At 48.9% G+C, this 18,454-nt stretch overlaps 1 protein-coding gene across 1 annotated transcript in view; it reads left to right on the plus strand.

Moving 5' to 3' along the window:
- Nucleotides 1-4,507: 4,507 nt before the first annotated feature.
- Nucleotides 4,508-18,454, plus strand: part of CRYBG1 (crystallin beta-gamma domain containing 1) — a 50,212-nt gene continuing 36,265 nt past the window's right edge. The window contains exons 1-4 of the mRNA XM_040983841.1: nt 4,508-5,278; nt 10,462-12,658; nt 16,558-16,605; nt 16,692-16,810. Coding sequence (XP_040839775.1) covers nt 4,596-5,278; nt 10,462-12,658; nt 16,558-16,605; nt 16,692-16,810 — 3,047 coding nt within the window. The 5' untranslated portion in view covers nt 4,508-4,595. The remainder of the gene's footprint in view (nt 5,279-10,461; nt 12,659-16,557; nt 16,606-16,691; nt 16,811-18,454) is intronic.

Here is an 18,454-nt window from a genome sequence, read left to right on the forward strand (position 1 = left end):
TGCAGAAGCCAGGAGTTTCCCCTGGATCTCCCATGTTAGTGCAGGGACCCAAGCACATGGGTCATCCTCCACTTTTCCTTGGCAGGGAGTGGGTCGAAAGTGGAGCAGCCAGAACTTGAACAGGTACCCATAAGGATGCCAGCATTGTAGGTGGCAGCTAAACCTGATGTACCACAGCACCAGACTTCCCTCCCCGCCTTCCACTTCCCTCCCCACTCCAACGTAGGTGCTTTTCTAGAAGGTAGCTACAGCTGAAAATGAGGGGTATGGATGCCTGTATGAAGGCAACAGATGAACACTGCTGAGGCTTCTCTCTGACAGCTCTCAGCCATCTGGGGTTTCATTCTCCATCTATGTGATTTCATCACTGACTCAGTAGAAAGAACTCCTGACTGAAAAGCAACGTAAATCTTGCTTAGGTACAGGCATTCTTCACAAATGTGACTGAGAACTTTATTTGAGTGGTTGGGCATTCCTAGCTCTGGACAAGAGTGTGTTTGGTGAGGCAATCGCTGCATACCCATGGAAATGAGAGCCCATCCTTGTGAGTGAGCCTGTAGCAACTGTGAAGTGGTACCCAAGGCACGGTGCCATGCTCACATTGTGTTTTTCTGCTCTATTTTACTGGGATGGGGAGGGATCTCTATTTTTTTTTTAAGTTTTATTTAGTTTTATTTGGAAAGTCAGATATACAGAGAGGAGGAGAGACAGAAAGGAAGATCTTCTGTCCAGTGGTTCACTCCCCAGGCAACTGCAATGGCTGGAGCTGAGCCAATCCAAAGCCAGGAGCCAGGAGCTGCTTCCGAGTCTCCCATACCTGTGCAGGTTCCCAAGATTTGGGCTATCCTTGACTACTTTCCCAGGCTTCAGGCAGGAAGCTGGATGGGAAGCGGGTTGACTGGGATTAGATCCGCCGACCATATGGGATCCTGACGCATTCAAGGCGAAAACTTTAGCCTCTACGCCATCGTGCTGGGCCCCGGAAATCTCTGTTTTAAAAACAACTGTATGAAGATCAAATCTACATGTAACAAACTACAGTACAGGTATTTTAAGCATCTGGGTTGATGCATTTTATAACCACCACAAATATCAAGACAAGGAATATTTCCATTACACCCGGAAATTAGCTTGAGCCTCTTCCCAGTTATTCCTCTCTTCCACCTGTTGCCCCTGGTCCCTGTGGCAATCTGATCTGCTGCCAATCAGTATAGATTAGCTGTTCTACAATGACATAGAAATGCAGCCACGCTGTGTATATCTTTGTGTCTGCCTTCTTCCATTTAGAAAATGCCTTTGAGCTTCATCCACATGGCTGCCTGTCTCAGAAGTTTCTCCTTGTCCTCGAGTAGCAGGCTGTTGTGTTGACTACCATGATTTGTTTATGCACTTATCAACTGATAGACATTTGTGTTGTTTCCAGTTTTCTTTCTCTCTCTTTTTTTAATTTTGCCTATAATGAAGTTGTGAAGAATATTTGTGTTAAACAAACAGAACTCTGGAGTTCTCGGGAATTCAATAGGGCAGTCTGGCTGGCCCGGGATAGATTGCCTATCTTTAGGGCAAACAGATGGGGGGTGAGTTTAGTTGATGAACCAACTTGAAGTAGCTGGGTCTGTAAAAAGCAGTATTAAAAAAGATTTATTTATTTTTATTGAAAGGCAAATACAGAGAGGACAGAAAGATCTTCCATCCACTGATTCACTTTCCAAGCAACTGCAGTGGCCGGTGCTGAGCTGATCTGAAGCTAGGAGCCAGGAGCCAGGAGCCAGGAAGCAGGAACCAGGAACCTCCTCCACGTCTCCCACATAGGTGCAGGGTCCCAAAGCCTTAGGCCATCCTCTACTGCTTTCCCAGGCCACAAGCAGGGAGCTGGATGGGAAGCATAGCAGCTGGGATATGAACCAGCACCCGTGTAGGATCCTGGCCCATGCAGGGCAAGTACTTTAGCCACTTGGCCATCGTGCCAGGACCTGTAAAAAATAGCTTTAGCCAAGAAAGAAAAAAAAAAATTAGACCTAAGTTTACAAATGACTGCTGACCAGGCATCTTTCCCACATGGGAAAAACCGGTTGTAGCATCCGCAGGAGGGCAGAATAATGTACACAGTTGGCTGGTTTATTTTGACAAGAGCTGGAATAGAGCCAATGGACAAACCTAGGTTCCAACAACTGTGTCTTCAGGATGAGTTTGAAAGCCTGTCCAGGCAGTCGAAACAAAGAGCTCTGTATCCACAGTCAGGTAGACGTTACTGGCTTTGGGGCCTTGCACCCAGATGAGTGATCTTGGCGTACATTAAAGACTCTGGGGAGGGTAAAATGAAGACCATGGAAGTCACTCTGCAAGGGCCAGTGAACAGGCTCAGTGAGGATGGCTATCTGCCACAGTGGCTACCCGGTGGCTTGGGATGCTGGTTCCAGGCTCCCTAGTCCTGCTTCCTGCTACTGTGCCACTTGCTTAGCCCAAGTGGTTGGGGCCCTACTATCCTTGTGGGAAATTGGGATTAAGTCCCTTCTCCCCCTGCTTCAGCCTCTGCAGCTCCAGCTGCTGTGGGTGTTTGGGGAATAAAGTAGTGAATGAGAGATTTCTCTCCTTCCATGCCTCTCAAGAAAACAAATACACAATGTAAAAAGGCAGGAGGGTTCAGCCAGCACCTGGGTTTGGAACCTGAGAGTTAGCTCCTAAGGGACAGTGGCCACTCGCTTGAGCCTGGTTTCATCGGGGGTCCTAAACCTGGGGCACACCTTCCCTCCTTCCCTGGCCCACTTCCCAGCACAGCCGCGCCCATCAGCTCTTTTGCTTTTATTGATTTGTCCTGAGCTGGCTCCAGGCTTCCAGCGTCAGCCACCTGGAGCCGGCCGTTTTGCTCCAGGCGAGGAGAAGCGCAGGTTTTTTCCCTTTCCGGAGTCTCACGCTCCTCCCATGGGTGGCCCGGCACCCTGGGCTCACGCCTGTGCACGCAGCGTGCGGCGAACAGCCCGCTTCGAAAGTGGCATCTCCATTAGCCCGTGCCTTCTGGGCCCGGAGCAGGGAGGCGGTGGCCCCTCGGACTTGGCCGCCTTTTCCTACGCACGGCCGGAGGCGGGTAACCTCCAGGTGCACCCAGAAATGGCGCGATGGGCCGGCGGGTTCGAAGCCCGCGCGCTTCTCCCATTGGAGGAGCGGGGCCGCCGCCCTGTCGCGGGAGGGGCTAGAGGCGGGGCGCAGGTGCGCGGTCCCTCCGAGTTTGGGTTTTGCCCGCGTGTAGGAGCCAGCTGGCTTCTCCATGTTTTCCTGGGCGGGAAGGCTGCCAGTGTTGTTCCTTTATCCCTTTTCTCTCCTCCAAGAAAGTCATGGCGGTGTCTAAAAAAAAAAAAAAAAGAAAAGAAAAAAGACATGTTGTTTGCTGTTCTGTCACTCATGGCCGCTTTGGAATTAAGTCTTTATTGAAGAAAAAGGTAAAACAAAACAAAAAAAAATCACAAAACCAAGACTCAATAGAATTGGGCATTGTTTTTGTACAAGATTATCGGGACCTTTCGAGTATTCCTAAAAAAACAAAAAAATGCAGTATATATATATTTAGGAATGCCCAGATTCAAAGTGTTTGATACATATTCAGAGTAAAAGCATAGTTTATCGTTGTCGGATGTAACAGACACAGATTTATTTTTCAATTAGAAACTCAGGTTTTGTCATCTTTGTTTTTATTAATATACTGCTACTGTGAGGGAGAAACTCGGCTTTTCATGGTTTTTTTATTCCCCCAAATCCTTTCTATTTTTCAGTCCAGAGCGCAACCGCCAGAAGAGAACAGAAGGAAGCCCGTACTGGGAAAACTTGGCACGCTATTCACGGCAGGGAGGAAAAGAAGCACCAGCTCAGACGCCAAATCGGTTTCTCCCAAGGATGGAGCAACTTCGAAGCTGCCGGAACGAGAGGGTGGGAAGAGTCCCTGTCAAGGCAGCCAACCAAAACCGACTGCGGACGCCAGCCCGGAGGGCTGCGCGCTGGAGGCGGCGGGCGAGCGCTCGGAAGGCTGCGGTGCGGCGGCTGCCGCGGGGCGCCCGGGCCACGAAAGTGAATCACCCCAATTAGAACCTCCGCAGGCAAGGGGAGAGACTTTCCCAGATGCCACCGCTGCTGCCAAGCAGCCGCATTCCTCACCAGGGAATTCCTCCGGGCTAGAGAGCTCAGAGACGCCCGCCCACAGTCCGGGGGAGCGCGCGGCGCCCGGCGCTGGCGGCGAACCTGAGCTCGCCCCGGGTGCGCGAGGTGTCCCGGGGTCGCCCACCCGCGAGCGGCCCGCGGGAGGACTAGGCGAGGTCCTGCACCGAGCCCCCGGCGCGTGTGCCGAGGGCGTCTCTCCCGGGTCCCCAAGAGCGCGCAACCAGTCCCGCGAGGACGCATCTGCTCCGCCAGGTGAACCTATCGCAGAGCGCGCTGGGAACAGGGGTGGCCCCGGGCAGGAGGGCAGCGCAGCGCGGCCGGGAGAGCGCGCCCACCCCGCCAAGGTGCTGACTTTGGACATCTACTTGAGCAAGACTGAGGTGGCGCAGGTGGACGAGCAGGACGTCCCAGCACCCGAGGCAGAGGACGGCAGCGACTGCGACGACATGGAGAAGAGATCGGGCGGCCGCAGATCGGGCCGGCGGAGAAGGTCGCAGAAATCTACCGACTCCCCGGGCGCCGACGTCGCGATGCCAGAGAGCGCAGGCCGGGACGACGCGGTGTTCGACGACGAGGTGGCGCCAAACGGGGCCGCCGAGAGCCAATCTGCGGAAAAGAAAGTGAAATCTCCGCGGGCTGCCCCCGACGGGGGCGTTGCCTCGGCAGGGAGCCCGGAGTCCAAAGCCAGCCCCAGTCCCAAAGGGCAGCTCCGAGGAGAGCCGGACCGGAGCAAACAGCCGCTCCCTGCCTCGTCTCCCACCAAGAGGAAGGGCAGGAGCCGCGCCCCCGAGTCCGTGCCCACCGCGCCGGGCAGTGTTCTGCGCGCAGCCGCCAAGGAGTCGGTACCCAAGAAGTCGCCCACGTTGGACCCCAGCCCCGCCGCCAAGGGCGCGGCGGCCGAGAACTCGGAGGAGGCGACCCGGGTCATCCCCCGCGAGCTCACGGTCAAGAGCAGCTCGCTGCTGCCGGAGATCAAGCCGGAGCACAAACGAGGTCCGCTTCCCAATCACTTGGACAGCCGGAGCCGGGAGTCGGCCGGCAGGCAGGCCGGAGCTGCGGACGCCGAGGGCTTGAAGGCCCGGAGCCACCTTGGTGCGGGCAGGTCGACGGTGACAACCAAAGTGACCCTGTAAGTAGCCGCGGAGCGGTTTGCAAAATTCGGGGTCTCTGCATTGATGGAATAGTCCTTGCACTGCTCCCCTTCCCCCACACACGTACACTCCCAGTGCTGAAAGGAGCAGTTTGTAAAAGGCACCGTTTGTTGAAGCCTGTGATGAGTCGTTTGTGGATTAATTCCAGAAAATAGGCTAGCCCTCGAGGCTCATAAAAATTCAGGGCTTGAATGATTTTCTTACTTATTTCAAACGTGGAAGACCAGTCCAGGTTTTCTAGAAACAACAGGTGTGTTAAGAAGGTGCGGGGCGGGGGTGGAGCGGATGACTTACAGCGGGGAGGATTGGCAAAGCTTGCCTGAACAGTGTGACTTCAGTAGCTTTAACGTGAGTGCGTTGGTAGAGAATATACAGGCTCTGGTGCGTGGTTGGTCTAATTGGGGGAAAAAAGAGCCCTAATACAGGTGTTCAGTTGGCTTCCTCCCCTTTATCCTGTTAGGAAGTCTGGTTCAAAAGTAGCTTACTGTGATTCAAAGGAATCACCGGGGATCTCCCTGAGGAGGGTTGCTTGCTAAATCAATGCACAACAAAATACTGGCCCTGGCTCTACACTTGCTGTGAAGTGTATTAATTCTTGGGGAATGTGTATTGAGCAGTGGGCACAGATGTTCCAGGACTGTGATTCAGCATGTAGCCCTGGCACCGGAAAAGCGCATGAGTCAACTGCGTGAGGCCCCATCTGATCAAACAGCCAGAGAGGGAAGAACTGGAGTCCCAGGGGGAGCTCGTTGGAGGATGGGACACCTGTGCCTTGGTGAGAAGTGGGATTGGTGGAAATGCTGGGCCCTGTGGAAAGGTTAAAGCCCTGGCTTCCCACGCTGCGGGGTCCCTCCCCCACCCGCCACGCCCCAGGTTACACAGGTGAGAAATGAGTATGGAAGGGATGCAGCCTCGCCCGCATTCACCCTTCCTCAAAGAGCTGGGGTGCTCACAGACAGGGGACGGGGGCGTGTTTCTGATCTCGTGGGGAATCAAGCACTGGAGTTAAAACTCTTCTATTTCGCGAACACTGTGCCGTGGTGTGGTGGAGGTTTGGGGCTGGGGCGTTGAGCTTCGTAAATCACCTGGGCACTGCCCCAGCTGCCAGCCTTTGATGTAACGGGCTGTTTGTTCTGTAATGGTAGTGTAGGAGAAGGAGCCCCTGTGAATGGTGCCCTTTATTTGCAGAGGACTGGGGTAACTGCACGCTGAGACCTGCTCCCTTGGGAGCCCCTGACTGGCGTGGCTGTGGAGGAGGCTTCCCTTGGCTTCCAATCAGAAGGCGCCAGTGGAAAAACCAGAAGAATTGCACTATGAAAGGCGAGAGTAAACAGGCAGCAGGAGCCCCGTGTCACCATGAAACACTTAGTCACGTGCTGTTTCCTGTACTAGAGCTCAGCCTCCGTCTGTTTCTGGGCACTGGTTGTTTCCTATCTCAGTATTTTCTTGGCCACCCAGTTTAATGTTTTTGCACAGTGCCTTGGCGCACCACAAATTGGCAAACCAGTGGGACAGAACATAAATTTAGTGCTTTTGACCCATTTCTGTCTGGTTAATGGTTTTTTGTTAAAACCTTTTATCCTATGAACTAATCTCTTCAAGTAAAGGGATTAACCAGATTAAAGAAAACAAAAACTCCAACGCTGAGAAAGTTTCCAAAATTTGTGTGTTCCCTGGAAAAGCGTGACTTTGAAGCAACGTGCCTCTTTATGCTTTTAAAGTATTCGTATTCACAAGCTGGCCGTTGAAATCCATCAAGTGGTGGGTCTGAAAGAGCATTTTTCACAGATGCAGTAGCTAAGACTTTTGAGGCTCCCAGGTCTCCCCTCTCCCATTATGATGAGGGCATTACAACATGAATTATAGGAACCTACCTTGTAATCAGCCTGAACTAGGTTAATTGCAGCGACTCTTGGTAGCAGGACTTAATAACACAGAAAGTTGGGTCGTAAAACATATCTTGATCTTCGTGAGGATCTTTCAAGTACACTTGTGTGTTTCCTGACCCAGGCCTAGCTTGTGGGGCCAATCTGTAGCGTTTTTCCATTTATATCGTAAGATGCACTTTGATGAAGACCTTGAGCTATCTGAGAATTCTTGTCATGTATGTCTCTGGTATGTGAGCATCCCACATCAACTTGATAGGACTGGTAATGGTTATCCACTGATTTTAGAATTTAATCTTTAAGGAGTTAGGCGTACAAGTTTGCTTTAAAATTTACAGTATCAGCTTGTAGTCAGGGAAGACCAGGTTTCTAAAGGAGATGTTGGGGAAAGCAAGGGCCCATCTCAAACTTGGCATTTCCATACAATGCATAGGAATGAAAATATAAGTGCTGAGTTGTGCATCTGGGGCAGACATGATGGGGTCCAGCCCAATCTGCTCACTGCATCCAGAAGGATGAGCCGTCTCACTCACAGTCATTAGGCCTGCACCTTCTAGCAGCTCTTCACACACCTGCCGCGTGAAGGCCAAGTCTGTGAAGGAGACAGAACTGACAGTCTCTGTGTGTGTGTGTCACGAGCAGGAATATCTGGAGGCTGGTTGACCATGTGGATCTCATGATAGTTCTGAGGGTTAATGAACAGCAGAGCTGGCAGGAAGCAGAGGCCCACTCTCTGGCGAGCGTAGTCTGACCCTGCCTGGAGTAGCGGCGCAGGGTGCAGTGGTCGGGAGTGTGGCGCTTCTGAAACCAGAGCTCCTGGCTTTTTGTTGTGCTCCCCATTTCCCCACCCCCACCTTGTGGCTGTGTGCCCTCAGGCAAGTTATTTACCTTCAACTTCCTCAACTTCAATAGAATGCACCAGGACCATGCTGTACTTGAACACTTTGCAAGAGCTTGGCACCAAGCCCTTGGTGGCGATTGTTTTTCTCACTCCCATTCTTTACAAGCCACTAGACCACTGGTTTAATTTTTATTTTTGTTTTAGCTTTGGAACCTTTTTTCTTTGTGTGTGTGTGTATAGGTTTATTTATTTTTATTGGAAAGATAAATTTACAGAAAAGGAGAGACAGAGAAGGATTTTCTATCTACTAGGTCACTCCCCAAATAGCTGTAACAGCCAGAGCTGAGCTGATCTGAAACCAGGAGCTGGGAGCTTCTTCCGGGTCTCCCATGTGGGAACAGGGTCCCAAGGCTTTGGGCCATCCTCTACTGCTTTCCCAGGCCACAGGCAGGGATCTGAATGGGAAGTGGAGCAGCTGGGACACTTTTTTCTAAGAAAGTTTATATAGAAGAGAGGTACAAACAAGGATGTGATTGTGGTTGAAAGGACTGACAGTTCCATTCCTTTATCCCTGTCCTTTTCAGGGTCTCAGGATTCTGTGTCTGCTGTGAATCACCCAGGGTTCCCCTCCCCCCCGCCCTCTCCCAGCCCACAGTAACTTTACCAAGTGCATGTGGATAATGAGAGTCAGGACCAGAGCAGGGAGTGCCATTCAGAACGCCCATTAAGGCAGAATATTCCCCAAACTGTAACAGAGAGGACAGTTTCTCTGGTGACAGAAGTCCTCATTGGGGGGTTGCTAGGTAGATTATGGTATCTTTACATGATGGACTTTTACGCAGGCATTAAGAACTTGTAAACAAATTCTGATAACCTGGAAGTTGACTGTAAGGTTAGGTAATGTTAAAGAAAAAAAAAAAAAAAAAGAAGAAGAAGAAGAAGAGAGAAAACACACAAGAAAAAAAAAAAAAAGGCACCTGTGGGCAAGCTGTTCTGTCCTTACATTGGAGTGTCTGGGCTCAGCTCCTGCCTGACCCTAGCTGCTAACTCAAGCTTTCTCACAGGGCAGGGCCCTGCTTCTGCCTCATGTGGGCATTTAGGAGGAAACCAGTGTGTGTCTGCCTATTAAAGACACTAAACTGGGCCCAGCATGATAGCCTAGTGACTCAAGTCCTCACCTTGCACACGCTGGGATGTGATATGGGTGCTGGTTCTAATCCCAGCACCCCCGCTTCCCATCCAGCTCCCTGCTTGTACCTAGGAAAGCAGTCGAAGATGGTCCAAAGCCTTGGGACCCTGCACCTGTGTGGGAGACCTGGAAGAGACTCTGGGCTCCTGGCTTCCGATTGGTAAATCTCTGGCCTTTGCGGCTGCTAGGGGAATGAATTGATCGATGGAAGGTCTTCCTCTCTGTCTCTCCTCCGCTCTGTATATCTGGCCTTCCAATAAAAATAAAGTAAATCTTAAAAAAAAGACACTAAACTTTGTGCAGAATAATTTTGATTCTTTTAAATCAGTTTATGCTCATAAAAAGATTAGAAATGCACTAAAGTGTTAGCAGGAATGTTTCTGGTGGTCAGATTGTGAATGATTATTAAATATTTTCCAATTTTTTTGGACTCCACCCTACTCGGAAAAATATTATGGCTTAAAGGTGAAGGGAATGAAATATCCAGAAATCCATAATGAATATTTGTATATAGTCCAGCAATTTTGAGATAACTTCTAAAAGCTGTGATAAGAGGAAACATCTACGCTTGCAGAAGTCGCACATGGAAGTAGAGGTACACTAAGCATTGCAGTCTGTTCCAGGGGTCTCAGGCCCTTCGATGTCTTCACATGAGTGCTTTACACCGTGAGCGCATGTAAGCACATCCTGACCCTGCCCTAGACATTCTTAGCTGTGCTGCCTTCTGCTATGCAAGCAGAACAGCCCTGAAAATTGATGATCATGTCCTTACGATTGCTCAAAAACAGGTGTCTTAAATGATAGTGTATGCCCAGCACAATGGCTCAAATGGCTGATTCTCCCCTTGCAAAGGCTGAGATCCCATAAGGGCACAGGTCTGTGTCCTGACCACTCCACTTCCCATTTAACCCCCTGCTGTGATCTGGGAAAGCAGTTGAAGACAGCCCTAAGCCTTGAGAGACCGAGAAGAAGCTCCCGACTCCTGGCTTCAGATGGGCTTGGCTCCGGCTGTTGTGGCCATTTGGGGGAATGAACCAGTGGATGGAAGATCTTTGTCTCTCCCTCTCTCTGTAAATCTGCCTTCCAATATAAATACACTTAAAAATAGCAGATCCATGTGCAATTTCCCTTAAAAAAGATATTGTATGACATAAATAGAGCAGTTTTTCATGGTTTCGTGATGTGCTTGTTTGTGAGGTTGTGTTTTTCCAGCTGGGTCAGTAACTTCCCACTCTTTTCTCACAGCCCTGCCAGACCCAAACATGTGGAACTAAATCTTAAAACACCCAAGAACTCTGATGGTTTGGGAAATGAGCATAATCCATTTAGCCATCCAGTTCATAAAGGAAACACCGCCACGAAAATCTCCCTATTTGAAAACAAACGGGCCAGCAATAGTAGCCCGAGACACACTGAGGCTCGAGCCCCACGGAACATTCCTGCCTCAAGCAAGACATTCGTCGGGAGAGCGAAGCTGAACTTAGCCAAAAAGGCCAAGGAGATGGAACACCCGGAAAAGAAAGGGGCACCCACCAGTTCCCAGAATGGAGTGCCTGAGAAGGAAATGCCAACAGAACCCCTGGTCTCTGTCCCTGGAGAGGAGAAGGTGCCAGGGGAGCCTCGCCTTGGTGGCAAGACAGTTAACCACCCCTCGGAACCATCACCACCTCCTGCCAAGGATCAGGGGCCCCCAAGTGAGGAAGCTCCGCAGGCTGCTGACAGCCAGACGGCCGAGTTGGACAGGACGTCTGGTACAACTCAAGGCAGCCCTGCCATGCTTGACACCAAGGATTTGCCTTCAACCACCGTACCAGGGCCGCAGGATGAAGCTTCTGCCTTACAGCCCCCAGCCGAGTCATCTCATGGCCCTTCTCTCCCCAGTGACACCTGTTCTCAAGTCCCCCTGACCAATTCGCTGCACACCGAGCTGGAAGTGACAGAAAGCCGGGATGGGGGAACTGTGCCTGTGTCTCATCGTAATGGTGACAAAGTGCCACCCCCTGAACTTGGAGGTGGAGAAGCAAACCCCCGTCTGTCCCCAGAGCCAGAGGGAAAGGGAGGACCATCCAGAGTCCTGGTGCGGTCTTTTGTGCTACCTGTGGATAGCGCGCGAGACGTCAGCTCCCATCTCCTGTCGGGAAGCTCGGAGGTCCGAGAAGTACAGTTGCCAAGCTGTCACAATAATGAACCTGAAGTGGTTTCCGTCACAAGCTGCAACCCACAGCAAGAGGAAATACCAAACAATGAGAGCCCATCACCCACACAGACTCCCTGCAGAGGAGAACATGTGGCAGAATCAGACCCACAAGTCTCACTGCCCAACTCAGAGACGGCCGTACCTGCTCTCCAGGCCCAAAGTCAGGGTGAAAGGACCCCTGTGAGGTTGGAAGCCAGCCCTGCCCCAAGGCCTGGCGGTGAGGCCATGAATGGTCAGGATTCCCCTGCCAAACTTTTGAATGTTTCTGCTGATAGTGATGACAGCGTGTTTGACTCTTCCTCTGATATGGAGAAATTCACCGAGATCATCAAGAACTTGGACAGCACGGTTTGTCTGCCCCAGAAGAAGAAGAAGGGGAGGCCACCGCACTCGCCAGCCCCTCGCTTTGCCATGCCGCCCATCCACGAGGACAACTTGGAGAAGGTCTTCGACCCTAGCGTGTTTACCTTTGGCCTGGGGAAGAAGAAGGAGAGCCAGGCTGAGATGTCCCCTGCTCTGCACCTGATGCAGAACCTGGATGCCAAATCCAAGCTGAGACCCAAGCGCGCATCTACTGAACAAAGTGTCCTCTTCAAGTCCTTGCACGCCACTGCCAATGGCACACGGGAGTCTGGGGCTGGGTCAGATGTCACTGACAGAGAGGCCAAGGAAGTCCCCAGTGGGGGTGGGATCAAGAGATCGCGACTCGAAAAAAGCGCCCTTTTCTCCAGCATCCTGTCATCACTGCCGCAAGACAAGGTCTTTTCTCCCTCCGTGACGTCAGTCAACAGCATGACCACAACATTCAGCACGACCCAGAACGGTCCTTTGTCTCAGTCTGCAGGGCCTCAGCCTGCCACAGAAGGGGCCCCACCCCATGGCTCACTCCAAGAGCCGCCACCGCCCAGCACCTCTCTGCAAGTCTTCAACTTCAACTCGAATCCGTCTCAGGCAGGCTTGAAAAGCTCAAACGCCCTGGAGAAGCGCTTACCGAAAGAGGAAACCAAAGAAGATCTGACTTCACGGGGCACCTTGCACTTGCCGGAAGCCAGACTGTCTGAACTTTCAAAGCTGAAGAATCACGAGGATACGGAGAGGACCAACCATCCCGACAGTGTTCTGAAACCCAACGTGGGCAGCTACAGCGCTGGCGGCAGCGGGGACACCGACTTCATGGAGCTTTTCAAATCTGGCCGGTACGACCCCAGCACAGCCTTATCTGGAATGTCGCTGTCAGACTCAATGGTGAGCAGCAACCTGTTATTCATTTGGGGTAGAGTGGGGCTTATAAAGCGAGATGTGGTTGGGAGTCATTGTGAAGCAGTTTCTGTTACTCTCGGGGGAAATGGCGATAGCTGTGTGAGGGAGTTTCCCATTCACTCATACACCACGTACATGCAAATTTAAAAGGAGCTCTCTGTATAAGGGACAGTTCGGGTCCAAGGACAAAGGTACAAGGATTCTGGTGTGTAACCAAGAGAGAAAGTTTTCAAAGCATGTGAGAACCTACCCCTTTGTGTTATGGTAAGGCTGGATAGGAAAGGTGCGTGGAGAGGATGCAAGCAGACGAGGAGCTGTGGCATGGCCGTTCTGGGTGGAAGTGCTCTGTGCTCTACTTAGAATTTTGATTTGTGAAGCTGCTTCCTCTATTTGGAAAAGTCCCCCACCCCGCCCAGGAAACTTTTTCTTCTTCCCTTCTCTCAGAGCTATGAGGTTCACCCTTTCTTCCCCTATAATACTTTTGGATCCCATGCAGTTGGGACTGAAGTTTCTGGCTCCTAGGCGTTCATTCTCACCATGGGAATTTCTTTTTGCTCCTTCAGGAGTGTGAAGAAGGAAGGTGCTGGTTTAGGCTGGGTTTTTTTGTTTGATACTAGAGAGGACACCAAGATATGACATGGGGGAGCAATTGTGATTTTGTCATCTTATCTGATGGCTGGAAGTTGCTTTCTTTGCTTCATTTTGTTTTTAACATGAACATGTGCCATTTTGGTGAACAAGCTGGCCACTCATCTGGAGGCAGGCCACTGAGTGAGTAAGGCAGAAAAACAAGTTTAGAGACCAGCTCTGCTGGCCTAGAAACCTGAGCGGAGCTTGCATTTCCATGGCCCAGTTTGTAAGCCAGGCTTCCTGGCGAGAGCAGACTCTGACCCAAGGCAGTTAACCAAGGCAAGGGTACTTTGCACCCTTCTTGGTGGCATTCAGGGCATGGCAGTGTGTTCCACTGTGTGACACTGGGGTCTGCTATATGCCTATTACTGAAGGTGGGTGTGACAGCTCTCTGTAAAGGTGTGGTTGGGTTTCTAACAGCAGAATAAATCTTTTTTTTTTTAAATGATGAATGCTTTATATTCATTTGAAAGGCACACACACACACACACACACACACACACACACACACACACACACACACATCTATTAATTCACTCCTGAAATTCGTGTATCAGCCAGAGCTGGACCAGGCTTAAGGCAGGAGCTGGGAACTCTCTTACAGGTGGTAGGGACTCAAGTACTGCTGCCATTACCTGCTGCCTCCCGTAGTGCACCTTAGCAGGCATCTGGAGCCAGAGCAGAGCTGGGATTCAAACCCAAGCACTCTGATAAAGGATGCTGGGATCTTAAACCTACATGAAACTCATGTGCCCAGATTCCCCTCTTTCATGTGATTTTTGTAAGCCTGTGAGTTTCAATTCTGTTTTTCTTTGGATACTTTTACATGTAAAAATTAGAATCCCAAAGAGCTCTGTAGTTGAGGTGTTGGTTATCCCTATTAATATTTACTGTATTAGAAATTAACACTGAGAGGTCCCCGGTGTGATGGTTCAATGGCTAAATCCTCACCTTGCAGGTACCAGGATCCCATATGGATTTGTGTCCAGGCTGCACCATTTCCCATCCAGCTCCCTGCTTATGGCCTGGGAAAGCAGTGGGCAATGGCCCAAGTATTTGGGCTCCTACCAATCATGTGAGAGACCCGAAAGAGGTTCTTAGCTCCTAGCATGGCCTTACCTATCCCTGGCCGTTGTGACCACGTCAGGAGTAAACCAGTGGATAAAAGATCATTCTTTTCTTCTCCCTCTCTGTAACTTTTACTTTTGCGTAAAAATCTTTTTAAAAAGTGAAAAGAAACACATAGTTAACCCCAACCCTGGAGGAATCTTGGTTTACCTGGAGGGGTCCCTGGACCTCACCTGGAAAACCCTGCTGTGCACAGGTAAGACTGAGTCATCCTCAGGCTCAGAAGGGTCTATGATTTTAAACCACTGCTCCATGGCCCAGGAGGAATCCCCATGAGGCTACCCTCCTCTCACCATGGCCTGTTATTTGTGGCTGTGTGTTTCTGTATTACAATACTACAGTTTCCCTAAGAAAACCAAGCAGTTGGAGTAAGTTTGAGGGAGTGAGTCTTCATATATATTTTTTGAGATTTTCTTAGGATTGAAAGTTACTGTTATTATTATAATTTTTTTTGCCTTTAAGTCTTGGCTTTCTTGACTACAAATGCTTTCTAATATTCCAGCTGAATTTTGACTTGATATTTATGCTCTTTCTTTATTTGATCTGTGAATGTGTGTGAATGGGTTTGTAGAGGGGTGCATCTCTGTTTCTCAAATTGAATGTATAAAATTTTTTAAAAGTCAAATCTAAAAAAAGTTATAAATTCACAAAAAATTGGTGTCATGAAAAAAGGTGTGGATTTAAATTTTTTTGTTTTCAATATTATTTATTCATTTGAAAGGCAGAGTTACAGCGAAAGAGACAGAAGAAAGAAAGATAAATTTTTGATCTATTGGTTCACTCCCCAAATGGCCACTACAGCTGAGGCTGAGCTGGGCTGTAAGCAGGAACTTCTTCTGGATCTCCCACATGAGGGCAGAGGTCCAAGCACATGGACTACTCTCCCAAGCCATAAGCAGGGAGGTGGATTAGAAGTGGAGCAGCTGGGACTCTAATAGGGTGTTAGCTCTGCAAGTGCTATCACTTAGTATGCTGTGCCACAACATTGGCCCCAATTTTAAAAAATGCACCCAAAGAAACTTACCTTTTAATTTTCTTTCCCTATGGTGGAATTATGGCATTGTCTGTTATGGTGCAAGAGCCATTAGATCAAAGACAGTTCTTAGACTAGGCATCCTGGTCAGCTTTGGAAGTCGTCCACGTTTTGTAATGTTTTTACACACATAATTACTATTTTTATTAGGCATTTCTGGTTTTACCTGTCTTGTTGGACAGTCTTGAAAATGATTTGTTTTGGAGGCATGTACAATAATATTTTGTCCACCACAAAAAAGGGGTTTAAATATATCATGTTCAGTGTACACTCTGAAAAGCCAGCATTTTCATTTTAGTAGTTAATATGTGAGGGTAGATACTTCTATTAGTATTACAGTATGGCTAGCATTGTGGTATGGTTAAACTGCAGCCTACAGTGCCAGCATCCCATGTGGTCATTGGTTCGAGTCCTGGCTGCGCCACTTCCAGTCCAGGTCCCTGCTAATGCACCTGGGAACGCAGCAACAGATGGTCCAGGTGCTGGGGCTGCTGCCACCCAGCTGTGAGACCTGGGACAAGTTCCAGGCTCCTGGCTGCAGTGTAGCTCAGTCCTGGCTGTTGTGGCCATCTGGAAAGTGAACCAGAGGATGGGAGATCTCTTTATCCCCTTCTATCTCTGTAAGTGTGACTTTCAAGTAAGTAAATACCATTTTTAAAAGCATTAAAGATATAAATAGCCTGTGTAGTTTCAAAAAGAGTATATAGGGACACATAAAATTGACTCGGTTCTTTCTACATAAGTAGTTAGTACATTCGCTTTTATTTTATATGTTGGAGATTATAGTGAAATTATGGAAATTATAATTCCTTCTGTAGGTTCTTGTTCTTTGAACTTGGTATGTAGATCTGACTTTGGGAGCCTGCATTTCCTGACATTGGTGGGAATAGCCTAGACATTTAAGTTTCAAATTCAGCTAGTTCAGTAGAACAATCTCAACGAGTTTTAACACAGCTTAGGCATGGGACTGGGTGGTGCAGTTCGGTGCCTAGGGAAGAGCATCCAATGTTCCTTCCGGGACCCTGGGTGGAGCCAGGAAGGCTGATTGGTGCAGCTATAACTGTGTGTTACGTTTCTGTATATCTGATTCCAGGCGCTGAGAGGAGGTGTCCAAAATAAACTCAATCCCCGCCCGGGCAAGGTGAGCCTGTTTTTGGTCTTTGGTCTGGGTTGTGTTTGGAGGTGCTGGAATACCCCTCAGCCTACCGCCCACCTCCCATTTTGTAGGTGGTGATCTACAGTGAGCCTGACATCTCGGACAAATGCCTGGAGGTGTTCAGCGATGTCCCGGACTGCAGCTCTTGGAGCCTGTCCCCAGTGATCCTCATCAAAGTTGTCAGAGGATGGTGAGAACGATGCCTTCCCTCCCTGATCGCGGTATCTGTAATGGGCATTCCTCATGATGTCCTCAGTGGTCCTCACTGCTAGCTCACAAATGTCTTGGGCAATGCCAAGCTCAGAAAATACTGACTATAGTAAGATAAGGTTTCATATCTAAGGAATATGGCTTTGATTCGAGTTTCTGATTATAGGAGTGACTCATCTGTAGTAGAGCTATGAGAGTGAAGTAGAACAAACTTCTCTTTCGCATATCTCCCAATGCTTTCTTTGGGATGACTGAAGCATCAGAGCCCATGACATGCTTTTGGTTGATGTATTTTTTAAAGGCGGGTTTGTCAAGAATTGCACTTGTCATGTTGACCAGCCAAATGTGACTTAAAGAAATCTATGAAGAAATGTATTTTTGCTAATTTTTAAATGATAGTTCAGTGAAAGACCAGCCTAAAATTCAGTTGACTTTCCAATGTTGCTGTCAAAAGATAGTTTTGATTAAGTAGAAAAACTGGTAAAAATGGAAGTACTGTGACAATTTCTGGCTTGTTTTGCCAGCGTCAGTACCTTTTAAAAATACACAGGAAGCTAAGTATAGAAATACAACTTTAAAAAAAAAAATCACTGGTCTGGCATTAATACTTACCTTTGGTATTTAAGAAACTTGCTTGAAACAAAGAAGGTGGAGTTCCAGACCTTTATTTTTTTAGGAAATTATAAAATGTCCCTTTTGGTTTCTATTTGACTAGGCATAGCAGATTTACTGTTAGCTGCTTAAATATCTTAAGATATCTTTGGGCCCGGCGCTGTGGCCTAGTGGCTAAGAAAAAAGTCCTCGCCTTGAAAGCACAGGGATTCCATTTGGGCGCCGGTTCTAATCCCGGCAGCTACACTTACCGTCCAGCTCCCTGCTTGTGGCCTGGGAAAGCATTAGAGGATGGCCCAAAGCCTTGGGACCCTGCACCCATGTGGGAGACCCAGAAGAGAATCTGGGCTCCTGGCTTTGGATCGACACAACACTGGCTGCTGCAATCGTTTAGGGTGTGAATCATCAGACAGAGGATCTTCCCCGTCTGTCTCTCCTCCTTGTACATCTGATTTTACAATAAAAATAAATAAATCTGTAAAAAAAAACTATTTTCTAGGTAGTTAATATATTATCTAGAAAAAAGAATTTGCTTTATTCATAAATTGAAAGACTGAAAATTGAATTGAAATGTATCACAATTCTATGTTAGATTTTTATTTAGTCTTATTTGAGAGGCAGAGAGAAGGAGAGGGTGACAGAGTGGACTGGAGAGAGAGTAGGGGGAGAGAGAGAGAGAAATCTTACTTTTCCTGGTTCTCTCCCCAAATGTGTATAAAAACTGAGGACAGGCCAGGTTGAAATCAGGAGCCAGGAGCTTCATCCACATCTCTCATGTGGATGTAAATGCCCAAAGACTTGGACCCTCTGCTGCTTTCCCAAGGGAGAGTGTTAGTAGGGAGCTGGAGCAGAAGTGGAGCAGAATGCTGGTGTCACAGGTGGCAGTTTGCCCCACTGTGCTACAAGGCTGGTCCTGCAATTTTGTCTTTTGTGACTTTACTTTGTTTTCTTGGAAGCATAAATTGTTAGTACACCTGTATTGACTTGAGGTCTTGTCTTAGTACTTATCTTA

This window comes from Ochotona curzoniae, unplaced genomic scaffold (genome assembly GCF_017591425.1).
Source record: "Ochotona curzoniae isolate NIBS_2020 unplaced genomic scaffold, NIBS_Ocur_1.0 contig_3819, whole genome shotgun sequence".
NCBI classification, from domain to species: Eukaryota; Metazoa; Chordata; class Mammalia; order Lagomorpha; family Ochotonidae; genus Ochotona; species Ochotona curzoniae.